Source organism: Genypterus blacodes, unplaced genomic scaffold, assembly GCF_046128005.1.
Source record: "Genypterus blacodes isolate CSIRO-AG114 ecotype Tasmania unplaced genomic scaffold, CSIRO-AGI_Gbla_v1 ptg000055l_1, whole genome shotgun sequence".
NCBI lineage: Eukaryota > Metazoa > Chordata > Actinopteri > Ophidiiformes > Ophidiidae > Genypterus > Genypterus blacodes.
The window spans coordinates 3844829-3859256 of NW_027466867.1; the positions used below are offsets into that span (position 1 = coordinate 3844829).

Sequence of the window (14428 nt, forward strand, 5' to 3'; positions counted from 1 at the left end):
ATATGAACTCAGTGAACAGGCTGAAATGTGTTTTTTAAACATAAAACAAGTATTTCAAATCACAAAATGCCAATGCAATTCTAGTTTGTAGCTCACTAGTTATCTGTGATCTCACACATTTATACACACAACCCATCTCCCCATCTCATATCTGCTTCTTGACTCATTCATCTTGCATGTATTGTAATGATTAAATCAATGTATGTGGAGGATCAGGAAGGAAGGTGCTGTGAGGCGATCTAGTTTGTCTCCCTGACCTTACTGGAGGACACTCAGCTGGTGGCATCCAGGTTCAAGAGGTTCAAGCATGGATGGACTATTGACATGCAGTTGACACATGTGGTTGTATTAAAGGATTTAAACAACCCCAGGTGGAGATTTGGGAGATATGCCCAGGGACTATGGCTAAAGGTCAAGTCCTCCCAAAAGACACAGACTGAAAATACTTGAGTGTAGTAATGTAAACAGTGGGATCATCACTTGATGTAATCATGAGGTCAGCGACTACATTATACCTCTGTACGCTTACTGTTCAAAAGTCCAACCAAAGGACTGCACGCCTTTCTCCTGTTGAATAAATCCACAAGCCCACTGTTGCTAACTCCTCAGTAAGGAAAGTCGCTATAAGCTGTCCTAAAAGTCGCCATATGACACACTCACCTAATTTGCACAATTGGCATGTTGGATGTCATTGTAATGGACGCTGGAGGAGAGAAGGTGGACAGTAACTGCGGAACGATACGTTAGTCTCCAAAACACTAGAAGTCTCCAAAAGTCTCCAATAACACCAGAAAAAGTCGCTAGATTTGTCGCTAGTCGCTTTTGTCTCAAAAAAAGTCGCCAGATTTAGCGAGAAAGTCGCTAAAGTGGCAACACTGCTCAACATGTTTGTCTGTTTACAATTTGGGGACGTATGGAACGTGCATCCGTGTAAGATTCCGTCGGGAACACCGTCAGTGACTATGGTTCCTACCTGGAACAAAAAGAACAGCTGCGTGAGGATGAGGGTACAATGCGATCTGTAAACACTCACTGTACTTCAAATAGACTGAACTGAAGGCAATAAATAATCATTCAGCGACATTCAGATCCTCATTCAGATCCTCATTTCAGCCAGAAGTGACAGGCAAGGGATGAAACGTTCAACAATGAACATTGTAGCAAAATGTTTAATTCATTCAAACAAAGATACACTCTTTCAGCATTTTGTGTACAACATAACAAGTGAAATCGTTTTTTAAATGTACACAACGGATTCAAAAGCTGTGTTGACCTATTAAATTGAATGAAAAGTTACATTCATAGGATTGCAAAAGTGAAAAGCAAGACTCAAAATATAGCGTTTATTACAAATGGTCTTAACTGAATACCCCTTTTTTCATTTTGAACCACGTTTTCAATGTTTTTCTATGAAACATTGAACCGTGTCATACTCTTTGTCCATGTAAAACGTTTAGAAGACATTCTCCCCGCAGACATCATACAGTGCAGTCGGTGTCATGTTACAGAGCAAACTGCAGACAAAATGTAAACATGGATGGAAATAAATTCATAAAACCTCAAAAATGCTTTTCTTCTCTCCCTCCACCGCTGCCTTCTTCGCCGCAAGGTTCTCTCAAATTTAAAAAACGCAGCATCTACAAGACACAAGGATCATTTTCTGTAAGTTTGGGGCAAATTCAATTTTTGGTCCGATTTTCCAAAAACAAAACGACAGTGTAACCATGGAGCAAATGGAAAGAGCTTAGAGCAGGGGGGTCACACTCATTTTAGTTTGGGGCTCAAGTCAGAATCCCCATTAAATACAAATGATTAACATTTATTTTTTTAATTCTATTTTAACCACAAGAGAGCTCTGTGTGACATATACAGATACATACAACTTCAAAGTTTGCCCATCTACCGTTGAATCCTTTTTATTGGCTCAGCCAAATCTACACACAGGCGGGTGACATATTTTTTACTTATGAAGCCTTGTTGTGTTTCCTTTAATTTGTTACCACTCTGCTGTTTTTCAGTGTGACAGGGTGTAGAGTTTCTCAGCGCTGCTCTCCAGGTTGGCAAAAGAAACTTGGTGCGGCACCCCCTGGGTGCGGTAGAGGAGACCCCAGAAGCAGCAGGCAATACCAGCTGTGCTGCCACTGTCGCCTGGGAGGAGAGAAAGGAAGACAGCCATGGTGAGAAGAGCCAGAGCCAGAGACTCCTGCGGTGAAGACACACTGCACCAATACAGTTCTCATACCGTTAATGAAGTTAGCTCCAAACATTCAAATTGTTCAGGCGGTTTTAACTTGCCACAACAGTCATCCATCATGTAGATGGGTTAAGTTGAAGATGTTTGGCCTCTCATCTGCAGGGACAATTTCACACATGGCATCTAGCAACATAAGGATACATTGCTCTAAGTTTGGGGAAATTTTAGTTTTTACTCAAATTCACACAAAATGTCACTGTAACTATGGACCATAATGGTCATTTCTGAGACACCGCCCCCTGCTGGCGAAAGCAGGAATCGACTTTAAACCAAGACGAATTCAATTCATGAAATGTTGCATTCACTGTCATTTGCTCTTGATCTTGAATGTTGTCCTAACGTTACTTGATTCAGTCCCTATGTTTGCTTCAGCCTGTCCCCGGTGTGGACTCCTCTGGTCCTGTAGATCTGAACCAGTAGTTTTGATTCTTGATAATTTGACACACAAACTGTCCCCCTGGTAGTCACAGGGCTCCATGTTATAACCGTCAAAAAATAAGTTCATGCATTGGCCTACAATAGGAAAATGGTTGAATCTGGTGGAATACACTACAAATGTCAGTGGCAAATATCACTTCTTCTCTTCATAATGAAATGCTGACATCAGAGAATGCACCATTTTATAAAGTAATAGCAGAGAGATTAGGAAATGTGGTTTTAATGGAAGTCAATGTGGCATAATAATTTCATTGCTAATCTTTGACACATGCAAGACTCTAATCAGCACCAAAGCCCCATCCCCCCTTTAAACGGTTAAAATCCTGAAAATTATTGAATATTTTGTAGTTTTGAGCAGCTGAGAAGTTGTTTGAGATTTATGAAAAAAAGTAGAACAAATATTGACACACACACAGACACAATTTTCCAACATGCTAGTGCAAGTATTGTGCGTCATCTGTGATATCATTCATAATTTCATCTATTCAGGAGTTGTCAATGGTTCATAAGACAATTTAGAAAGTGTTGGTAAATAATTAACAAACTATTTAGATGTGCATTTATACATGTTATGACTTAGACATGCAGTAAAGGTTATTGAGTGTGTTAATGTTTTATAAAAAATCTAAAGAGAAGACATGTCATTATTACATCTTGTTACATTTAAATTGTCCCATCTAAGTTACTCTTGTGCGTCACGTGTGTGATATTATTGTTCAGATCCTGACCTCAGTCGTAGTCACTGCGCTGGCACTGGCATGTAGATCCATGGAATCTGGCAGATCTGCAAGTAAATCCACAAGAAAATGTCTCGAGTAACCACAAAAAACGCCTTCAGGATTTTTCCGTGACGTTTGAGTTTTCTACATGCTTAATTCGAATTTATGGTCTTTAATAGTATGTGGCAGTAGAGCACCACCTTGTGGCTTTCTTTGAGCCTTACTCCACCTTTCATCCGTTTATTGTTTCTCACAGCAAATGATCGTGCTAAATGCTGAAAAACAAGCCTTAAGGACTGACCAGCTAAGCGCAGAATGAGTCTGGTGCAAAATAATAACAGTAATCCTACTGTAGTCATGCTGCATAAACGATAAAAACGGCAAACTCGTTCAGACTGAAGTGACTGCGGTGATGACATAAAGGGAAACGGCTGCGCCAAACTTACAATTTTCACACGAAGAACGAGCAAGTGACGGATATTTGTTCCATATGTTACATTAATTGTCAAACGATGTGTAATTTAAAAAGAAATTTGTCAATCAAATTTGTACTTGGCAGAAAATACAAGCGATTTTAATCTTTGTTTACGTTCAGTGGTCGATGTGCCACGGTCCAGACCGCCCCCCGCGTGAATGGACCAACCACACATGGTTCCGGAGTCTGTGCGTTCCTACCTCAAGTTTAAAAACTGATTTATTGCCCCGGGTGTGTAAAAATAATGTTTCATCAATACAGTGAATTAGTATTTTAACTGTTACATTTTAAATCTGTATTTTTACATTCCAACAAAGACCAAAAATGACTCATGAATACATTCACAGCTAATATGCGTCTGGATCCTAAAAATGAATCAGTTAGTTTAACATGCAGAACATTGTTGCCGTCTGTTAAATGTGGTGGAATAACATCAAACATACTTCACCAAAATAGCCTTTATTGCAAATGCCTGAACGCGTGCAGGCATTTGCACCATATCAAACATCAACTCCCAAAAACAAATATATTCTGCATTTTAGCGGCTTTGTGCATACTTCACTTTCCAAGAAGGCATTTGCTTCAAACTAATTATTAATTTATTTTAATTTATCCATTCATATGGATTTGTTGTTGAAAAAGACTTGATGACACACAATGACGTGTGTCTCAGGTGCAGGACCCTCCTCCGTCTTAGCATCGGAGAAATGCAACTTTCGGGGACCAAATTTGGAGGACACAACTAATGCAGCAATTTGCATCCCTCAGTGTTCCTTAACTCATTTTGGAATACAGCGCCCAGTTTCCCAGTGAGTTGTTTATATAAGGACATTCAGGATGATGGACACGTGAATCACATGACATTTAACTCAAGTGACACTGATATATTTCACATCAATCTGATACAAACGAGGATCCTGCCCCTGAATCGGAGCAGTTACAGGTTTGGGGATATCACAGGCACTAGCATTTGCGACAGAGAAGTACAACTTATCCAAGCTACTACACACAAGACTGCTGTGAAGAGTGGAAGAGTAAAAAAAGCCAAACATTTACAACATTACATTGAAAATTTCAGGTCATTCAAGTGTGGAGAACCCCTTCCACTCAACTGTAGTAAGAATGGACAGTGGAAACATTTGGGTATCACAAACATGCCAGGCTCAATATGTGAACATATGCTCTTGTTCAAAGCTCAAAGAGGAAAACATACACAGTGGGTATGCGGTGTATGTTTGAAAAACCTGGGAAATGAAGGACCGTCAACCACTCAAAATAGAAATATTGGAATGGAAAAAATATCATCACAGTGCCGATTGAAAAAGCAGCTGCACATATTTAAGTGCTAACCAAACATTAAGCAGGTTTATGTCACATGCGCAAAGGAAATTGGTCCCTTAATTAAAGTGTTTTGCTCCAATTCTCCCCAATTGGGTTTGATGCTGTTCCCATTCAAGTAAATGCACAACATGTGACCATTAAGACCTTTTTTAAATTGCTATAGTGCAAAACAAAGAAAACCACAGTGGTGATTGGAGGTAGAAGAGAAATTAGACGGACGTAAGCAAAAGCAGAACAAACCTTAAAGCTTGGTATGCATTATGATCAACAGTCCACAGTGCTTCGTTTCCTTCTTACATGCTAAACTATCAATTTGGACATTTATTTTGGTAACTGAAGATCCAACTTAAGTCTTAAGTCATTCAGTCTCGGTTTCAACTCTAACATGTCTCAGAATCTGCTTCCTGTGACAGAAAAAGACAGAAAAAATGGAGAAACACTCACCTGCTGTTAAATCATTCATAATTAACAGAGAACAATCTTTGGATTAGAATCTGCTCAGGTTAAATTATTCACTCCAAGTTCAACTCAACCTAAAGCGTTGATTAAAAGATAAGCTCAGCTGCTTAATAATAATAAAATCAGAGAAGCATTTCTGACGGTATTATGGCTTTAAATGTTGCATTTACTAAACAGAACGTGAGTAAGGCATGAGATAATTATATAAGGCCAAAATGATTATGAGTCAGTAACGTTTTCTTTACATCTCTTTCTTCTACATCTCTATTTGAAGATGAATCCATCTTTGGTCCTCAACGAGCCATTCACAGGAACATAAAGTGCCAGCGAGAGAGGAGAGTCAGCTTGTCCTCCACATCAGCATTCAATCTGAGACTGCAGCTGTCTGCGTAGAGTGAGGGTGCGCCGCTGGAGCTGCTGCATCTGCTGCATACGGTCTCTTTGGCGGGCCAGGTTCTGGGGCACAGGGTAGCGCTGGCAACCGTACAGGTACTGGTACGGAATGCGGACGTGGCAGGCGCTGGCCCTGCAGCGCGGCTGCGGCATGGGCGGCAGCAGCATCCAGCGCTTCCTCTCAGCGCAGTAGCGGTACGCCTCCTTGCGGTACTGCTTGTCCATGTCGTTGCTGTTCCTCCACCCCCCGATGATGAACACGTCGTCGCCCATGTAGCAGATGGCGGCGCCTTCGTAGCTGGTGACCTCTGGAGGGAGGCTGTCCAGGATCTCGTCTGAGATTCGGTTGCTTATCTTCTTTTGAGCCGCCTCGGCCGCTACCTTGTAGCTCTTGGGGCAACAGGAAGCCGTGTGGTAGAAGTTGGTAGACGCCACAGCCATCTGAAAGGTGCAGTAGTTATCCATGAGCGGTAAGGAGTCCACTTCCTGCCACTTGCGGCTTTCTGTGTCGTAGCACATGGTTACAGTCTTTAGCCCGTCGTCATTGTCTGTGTCAACAGGGGTCCTGGCCATCACGTATAAATAGCGATCCTCCACGCACACCGTTTTTACATCTCGCAGAATCTTTGGTGCATTCTCCAGGTTGTGCCATTTGTCTTGCTCAGGCTCGTAGACCGTGACGTCCTTGAAGCCCGGACTGAAGTTGCCGTGACCTCCGATGCCATAGAGAATGTCTCTGACACACGTGAGGCCGAAGGAGTGCTTACGGGTGGTCAGGCTGCAGACTTGTTCCCAGGTGTTGAGGTTGGGGTTGTAGCGCTCCACCGTTTTGGCAAAGCCTGGTTCCATGGACCCGGCCACGTACATATGGCTGTCAGTGACTGCGGTGGCGTGTCCATCCAGGTGGTTGTGAATGTGTGGCAGGTTGACCCAGCGGTCCTCGTGCAGAAAGTATCCAACACACTCACTCAGATAGTCCCCACCTTCTGACACACCACCCACCACCATGATCACATCCATGTTCTGGCCAAAGCGTGGCTGCAAAGTATCCATGTAGGAGGCAGAGACCTCCAAGTCCGCTGACTTGAGGTTTTCAATGGTGACTGCATGGATCTCAAGAGCATCACACACAAGCTGTCGGCAAGCTGCGCTGTTGGCCACTAAAGGCTCCTTTCTCACCGCCCGGGTCAGGTAAGAAGGAGAAATCTGCGACAGCCGTAAAAGTTGAAACAGCTCCTCAAAGTGCTTCCCTCGCACTTCTGTGTCGTGCTGCACCCACGTCACTATGGTCTCAAACAGCTCCTCCTCAGAATCCACCGTGATCTCTATGTCCGCCAGCCAGTCACGCACCAAGTGAAAGGGAAGCGTGAAAAACTCCTCATCGTGGATAACTTTATGGAAGTTCCTTCGAATCATCTCTGCGGCTGTCTGGGTCAGCTGGCCCAGGGTGTACATGTGGGCCAGGCTGTGGACCGCCACACAGTTGGCCAGGCTCAGCTTCTTCTTCAGAAACTCTCCGCAGAAGGTCTTCAGCTGCTCCAGCAGGAACCTGACAGTGGAATTGTGACAGAATTATCAGACTATCGCAATGATTCAATGGTTGGAGCGTTGGATCAGCAGTGATGTCGACATCAAAAGTACAATGATTGGCTTTGGTTAGCTCTCAAAACTAAATTAGGTCAACAGATTCCAAATCAACTAAAGACAAACAATGATAACAATGAACAGAACCAAATTGAAAAACTGTTGCTATCTCTTGGCAGATCTGTATTTGACCTTGTAGAATATAGATCCCTAAGAAGTCCATCTAGTATTGGTGTCCGTCTATAGAAATGTTTATGAAATAACATAAACATTAGCCGGTTCCGGGTTTCCCAAACTTTGTATATTCACCTCCTTTGGTTTCTCTTTTTAGCAGTAATTTGAGTAGAAGTACAAATCCATTTTCATTATTGATTGATGACTGCTGCCTGCTTTTAAGACCTACTGTGTTACAATCAAACTAGATTTGGATTTCATTGCAGGTTTTCACTCCAACCTGTGAGCCACAGTTGACATCGCAGATACAGAGGAGGTGTGGCTCGTTTGACAGCCAACATCTGCAGACCCAGACCCAGACCCAGATCTGGCCAATAACGAGTGTTTACCTGTCAGCGAGCTCCAGCACGTCGTGCACGTTGGCAGTGGTCACCCTGATTTCGCCCGTGTACATGAACTGTATCACGCCTTCCACCGTCTCCGGTTCCGGTCCCGCTGTCGAGCTCCACTCCTTCATCTCCACCACCCCGGACCGCGACTCTGAAAACTCGCCACCCAGCAGCGGGGTGAAGTAGTCCGTGGCTGCCGATAAAACGGAGCGATGAGCGGATAAACTCTGCACCCGCTCGCCGCATTGGAAGACCAGCTTGACGTCGCAGAAGAGCCCCGTTTTCCTCTGCTCGTTCTGCCGCCGGGAGAGCTCCGAGCAGTGCGCCGAGCAGGTGAACTCTTCGGCCTCCTCCGGCTCTCCGTCACCTGTTAGCGCCGCCTGAGCGCCGCCGCTGCTACGACTGCAGTCCTCCGGGCCCGAGGCTGCTGCGGCCATAACGGCAGGCGCTGCGGTCAGAGACAAAGGAATTCTGTGCACTAAGTTCGGGAAGAAGTCATAAGTACTCAAAACACACGAAAATAAACACTGAAACACTGACATGCATGCGTAGCGTCTATTGACACAACGCGGAAGTTACTACAGGGTATGACGTTGTTCCGCGCATGCGCAGTGGGACGCGAAGACGCAACAGTTAAACTAGCTTCGGACTTTCAGATGGAGAATTCGTCCAAACTCCGCCGCTTTGGTTTTATAAAATGTAAACAGTTGTAGCTCAATGTGTTAAAGAAACCTTTTACTATCAAAAGAGATATTGGCTCCTCTCCCACGAAATAAAATTCATATGGAGTCGCAAAACCTATTTTACCCTTAAAATTAAGATACAACAGAGCACAACGTTTTATGTATAGTTATACTATATATTCAATGGAATTGGAATTATATATACATTAATGTTTTAAATCACCTGTCGATCTAAATCCATCTAAATCCTCCCTCTCTCAGTGAGCCAAATAACTGCAGTGTTGTTCTAATACGTCAGTTCAGGAAAAAAATTAAGTATAACTTAAGGTGCATTCATGATAGTTAAAGGTTTATTTCCCCTTTTTTAAATATCACAAGGTGAGTTTTCTCACTTAATCACTGTCACAGGCAAGGTGATTTCCCTTTCAGTAAATTATTAATAACTACTCCAATATCTGAAAAGTAGTCACAGAATCCTCCAAGCAGAAATATGAAATTTTCCTGATTAAGTAAAAAAAAGTGAGCTACATATTTGGTGGACATTTGAACTTTAATGTGCCTCTTTATGTTGCTATGCAGGCTCAGACAGTAAGGTGCTCAACATGTGTTGCTGATATTGGGCTGCTATATAAATAAACTTGACTTTGACTCACGAATGGATAGATGGTAAATGACACTTTTCAAATGAAAAACATCACTGTTCATTATCTTCAACATAACTGAGGAGACCAAATGAAGAGACTTACAACTTAAAGGTTCTCATTTTAGTGACATATTGCACTCTTAGAGGTGATCACACAGCGATGTGGTGTGGTACACTGTACTGCAAAGTTTAGAAAAGGAGGCCACATCTTTATCCCTCACATGGATTAAAACATATCTAGATGGACACACAGGCCACATTTACACCTTACATGAACATGTGAAGCCATGGTCTGTGAGGGAGTTAAAGCTTTGTCATTCCTGTCAGCATTCCAGCGGCAGATGTCCATTTGCAGCAAGTCACAACTGCAATTCAAATAACTGGAATGAATGCAAACGAGTCTAGGCGGGCTGACTCTTTATCTGGTGGGCAGACTGGATCACAGGAATGTGCTCCCGCTGTACACATTGTAATTATACCCAGCTAGTCATGACAGAATCACAAAGCACTCTGCTTGCGTGTTATTAATTATCAGGATAAATGTTAATGTAAGGTGGAATGGAGCTACAGCATCAAATCATTTCTCTTGCCAGTGGTTCTCAAACCTGCAACCACAAACCATAAGAATTTAAACAAAAGGTTCAAAGTTTTAATCAATGATAGGCAGCGACAAATATAAAGGTGCTTGTTTGGTCAGTTTTAGCAAATGCACATTATTATTACAATAACATTCTGAAACACCACTATTAAACACAACCAATCATATACACACAACTACACACAACATATTCTCTCCACTGTCTGTCACTTCAAAAGATTGTCCAATGTTTGACTGAAAACATTAAAACCTAATACTTTGAGGGAAAAGTCTCTTGTTTTTAAGGGGTGTTTGTTTTTCCCTGAGACAGAATGGCGGCCTTCTGCTCTCTTCACAGTTCGTCGTGGCCTTCCCTTTCTCTATCCTCCTCTACCTTCAGCTTGAGCTCGCTGGCCGTGATAACTCCGTCTTTATTTCGGTCCTGGTTCCTGAACATGTCCTCCACCACCAGATCGATGGTCATTCCGGGCTTTATGCGACCTTTGCCCTCTGCCACCTGCAACTTAATAAACTCGCCAAACTATGAAAGTTCAAGAGAAAAGTGTGTTACTTAAGTGCAATCACTGGACAGTTTCAGGCTGAAAAGGCTTCAGAGTAACAAGATGTAACCTCCGAGGAAACTGTTCTACATTGTAATATCGCGTCACTTCAACGCCATCCACAGGTACGTACCTCTTCCTGCGGCACTTCTTCGTTCTTGTTGATGTCCAAGGCTTCAAACAGGTCAGCTGGACTGTCCTCCAGCCACACAAACAGGTAGCCAGGTGGCACGCCCTTCTCAAACCGCAACACTTCAATCTCAAAGACCAGCACAGCGCTGCCGGGCACACCAGTGGCTGGCGGGAAGGAAGCAAGAACGACATTTAACTTCTGGTTTCACTGGTGAAAAGATGAATGTTGTTATTTTGCTCTGAAGCGCAGCAGTCGTCTCACCTCCTTTCTCTCCGTGTCCCAGGTGAGGCGGCACCGTTACCACTCTCCTCTCTCCTGCGCACATCCCCCGCAAGCCCTCGTCCAAGCCGTCGATCACTTTGTCCGCCCCGAGCACGGCCATCTGAGGGTTGTCGTAGTCATTTCTGAAGAAGAAGAGGTCATTCATGGGGGAGATTTTGTTACGGGTGTAATGTGTGATCATCTAATTCGACGTTGCATTAGCGTAGGAGGAGGGGATCGGAATGCAACTCACGAGGAAAACAGCAGCGTGCCGTCCATAAGGGAACAGTTGTAGTGGTAGTGGACCAGGTCGTCTGCGGCGGTGGTGGTCTCGTTACAGCCCTCGGGTTTGTGGGTGACCTGGACGCCCACCGTGTCATTGGGGTTGTGGAAATCGATGACGTGAATGTCAAAGACCAGCACGGCCGACGCTGGGATGACATTACCTGGACAGACCATACAAGTGTCATTGATAATGGAGTTTAGATGAAGTTTCCGTTTGGTTTTGCTGACGTTAAAGACATTTTGCAGCCGTCAGGCAAAGGAGGGAGGAGTGTTGGAGCGACTTACCTGCTCCTTGGTCTCCGTACGCCAAGTGTGGAGGAATGATGACCCTCCTCCTTTCGCCGATGCAGACTCCCAGCAGGCCCTGGTCCATGCCGATAATCACGTACCCCATACCAATGTAGGTGTTGTAAGTGCTGTTCCTCTGGTAGCTGTGGGCGGTAAAGGACCAGGACAGCTTTACTGCTTACACAGTATTACACAGACTTAAACACAGACATAAAGGTGTTATAATTCCACTGTAATGGAAAATATTCTTCTCTGCAAAAGGGGGGCCCTGCAGAAAAGGTTTGGGAACCACTGCTTTAGGGCAAGAACCAAACTCGACACTAACGAATGACCTGTGAGCTGAACTCACCTGGTGTCAAAGGTCAGTCCGTTCAGGAAGGTGCCGTTGTAATGATACCGAATATAATCTCCGACCACAGTCCTGCGTGTGCACGACTCGGGCACTGCCTGGTTCTCAATGGTGACGTTGTCCTTTGGGTTATGAATGTCCACCAACAGGACGTCAAACACCAGGGTGGCCTGGGAGGGGACCTCAGTTCCTGGTGAGCAGATAGTTTAGAAAATAAAACTCCTGTTCTACCCACAAAAGAGGATTATGATTTCACAAAAACACCAAATTTAGTTCTTACCTGATCCCTTTTCCCCGTAGGCTTTGAAGGGCGGAATGACAATATGTCGGATCTCTCCCACACACATGCCCAGCAGGCCCTCATCCATGCCTTTGATCAACCAACCCTCTCCCACTAGGGAGTCTTGGGTCAGCTTCCTGGTGTAGCTGCGCAGGGCTCATACAAGCGCAAAGTCAAACACACAACCGCACATAGAAACATACCTGTATGACACATATCAAACACACACACAAGAGATGTCATTGGAATTTGTTTCAGTGCATATAAAGAATAAGAGATAGATAGTTATTTAAAAATCTAGTCATTGTATAAATCTGCCACCAAACTTCACCTGGAGTCAAAGGCAGTGCCGTCGAGCAGGGTGCCGTTGAAATGGTAGCGCACAAAGTCGGTGCGCATCACAGAGCGCTTACAGTCTTTGGGAGTGGTGACGATTTTGGTCACAACCAGGTCAGCCTTGTTCCACACGTCCAACAGGTGGATCTCAAACACCAGCGTTGTGTCTGGAGGAACCACGTCGCCTGAAATGAGAAGATGGGACGAGATGAGGGAAAGACCTTGTACATCCAGGCAGGTCAGTTCAGTTACTCTCCCTGCTTTGACCTCTTTTTGGTGGACGGTGGGCGGAGCTACACTGAGGTCACCAATCTCCATCTACTAGGTATCATACAGGAATACGCCATTCAAGACAGAAGTGACATTTTCCTTATTGAAACAAGATTTTGGGATGGGAGCTAATATAAGGAATCGGACGGAACTGCATGTTTAAGACATGATTTCATGTTTACTTCCTTCCCTGTAGTACCGTTGCTCTCCTGGAAGCTCTAAAGCAGCAGCAGATGCAGCACCGTGGAGTCATCTCAACCCTTCTTACCACATGGTAATGTTTGCAGATGCTTTGGCCGGCTATTCAAGTGATTTCACCAGACAAACGTTAAAGTCCTCCTCCAACCTGAAATCCAAATAGGCTCTTAAAAAAGGTTCCCCCCCTCAGTAGAACCACTTCAAGTCTCCCAATTTGCACAATGGAGAGAAGCTGGATTACCTGCACCAGCGCTCCCGTAGGCCATCTGTGGTGGGACAGTGAGAGTCCTGCGCTCGTTGACACACATGCCCTCCAGACCTTTCTCCACCCCGGTGATGAGGCGGCCCTCTCCTATCAGGCCCACCTTAGGGCCCCCTCGCTGGTGACTGGGGACAAATGGTTTTGAGATGAACAAAGACAAGAAAAGTGACTTGATTTGCTTTTAAACTGGCCAGGATGTGAGCCACGCATGGACATGGATGTTGTCATGTCTTACTGCAAAGTCAAATACTTGTGCAGCTCATCATCCCAGCATTGATCACATTTCTGGGAAGGCCCTGCTGCAGCAACCGGGCACTTTAGGGCCTGAGCAGCACAATTTACAGGTTTGACAAGATAAATACCTTTATTTGTGGGTGTTTATTAATTCAACATTCATGCGATTTTTCTCTAGACAAATTTTTTTTTTTACAATTTTCTTTTTTTTCTCTGTTTTCTAACTCCCAAAAGATTTTTCCAAACTTTTCAAAAGGTCAGAGATGAAAGTTAAGCTACTGACGTTTCCTGTGCGACACTAACGAAAATCACGGCAATGGCCCGAGATTTGCAAAATTTTCTCCACAAACATACTTCCAAGTCTAACACGAACATAAATCCAAACATTTGCACGGATCACGCAGATGAACCCACCTTGAATCGAAGGTTTTCCCGTCCAGAAATGTGGCATTATAGTGATAGCGGACGTGATCTCCATTTTTCGCTTCTCTGGCGCAGACTTTGGGAATGAAGTTCTTGTCCACGACTACATCCCCTAAAACGGGACTTGGGTTGGACTCCACGGAAGCGAGGAAAAGCAGGAAAATGCAGCACGCAAACATTTTTACAACAATTAAGAAGTGCACAAAAAGCGAATTCAAAAACGCACAAAAGTAGAAAAACTGTTTAAAGAAGTAGTGGAATGAAGCAGAGCAGCAGCGTGTGTGTGCGCGCTTTACACACAGGGCTGAGGCTGCTGATGTGTGGACGCTGTGGACGTGGACAGTTTCCAGTGTCTGTGTGGAATCTCAGCAGCAGAATAAACAGCTGGAAGCGTTACGGCCCACAAACGGAAGCGTCTAA

General features: G+C 44.2%; 2 protein-coding genes across 3 annotated transcripts; both read right to left on the reverse strand.

Annotated features, from left to right (window-relative positions):
• Positions 1 to 5152: 5152 nt before the first annotated feature.
• On the reverse strand, positions 5153 to 8806 carry LOC143001779 (kelch-like protein 11). Its single transcript, XM_076151557.1, has 2 exons — positions 8227 to 8806; positions 5153 to 7628 (listed from the first exon to the last, which is right to left on the reverse strand). The coding sequence occupies exons 1-2, from the start codon at positions 8766 to 8768 to the stop codon at positions 6044 to 6046; spliced, it is 2127 nt and encodes a 708-aa protein (XP_076007672.1). The 5' UTR covers positions 8769 to 8806; the 3' UTR covers positions 5153 to 6043.
• A 1148-nt stretch (positions 8807 to 9954) lies between these two features.
• On the reverse strand, positions 9955 to 14342 carry fkbp10b (FKBP prolyl isomerase 10b). 2 transcript variants are annotated; one of them, XM_076151558.1, is made up of 10 exons: positions 14000 to 14342; positions 13331 to 13476; positions 12617 to 12806; positions 12286 to 12431; positions 12006 to 12195; positions 11654 to 11799; positions 11337 to 11529; positions 11084 to 11226; positions 10823 to 10986; positions 9955 to 10670 (listed from the first exon to the last, which is right to left on the reverse strand). In XM_076151558.1, the coding sequence occupies exons 1-10, from the start codon at positions 14185 to 14187 to the stop codon at positions 10482 to 10484; spliced, it is 1695 nt and encodes a 564-aa protein (XP_076007673.1). In that variant the 5' UTR covers positions 14188 to 14342; the 3' UTR covers positions 9955 to 10481. The 2 variants fall into 2 exon arrangements, with proteins under 2 accessions (XP_076007673.1, XP_076007674.1); XM_076151559.1 differs by lacking the exon at positions 14000 to 14342 and adding an exon at positions 13160 to 13237 and having other exon boundaries at positions 13331 to 13434.
• Between the last annotated feature and the right edge of the window lie 86 nt (positions 14343 to 14428).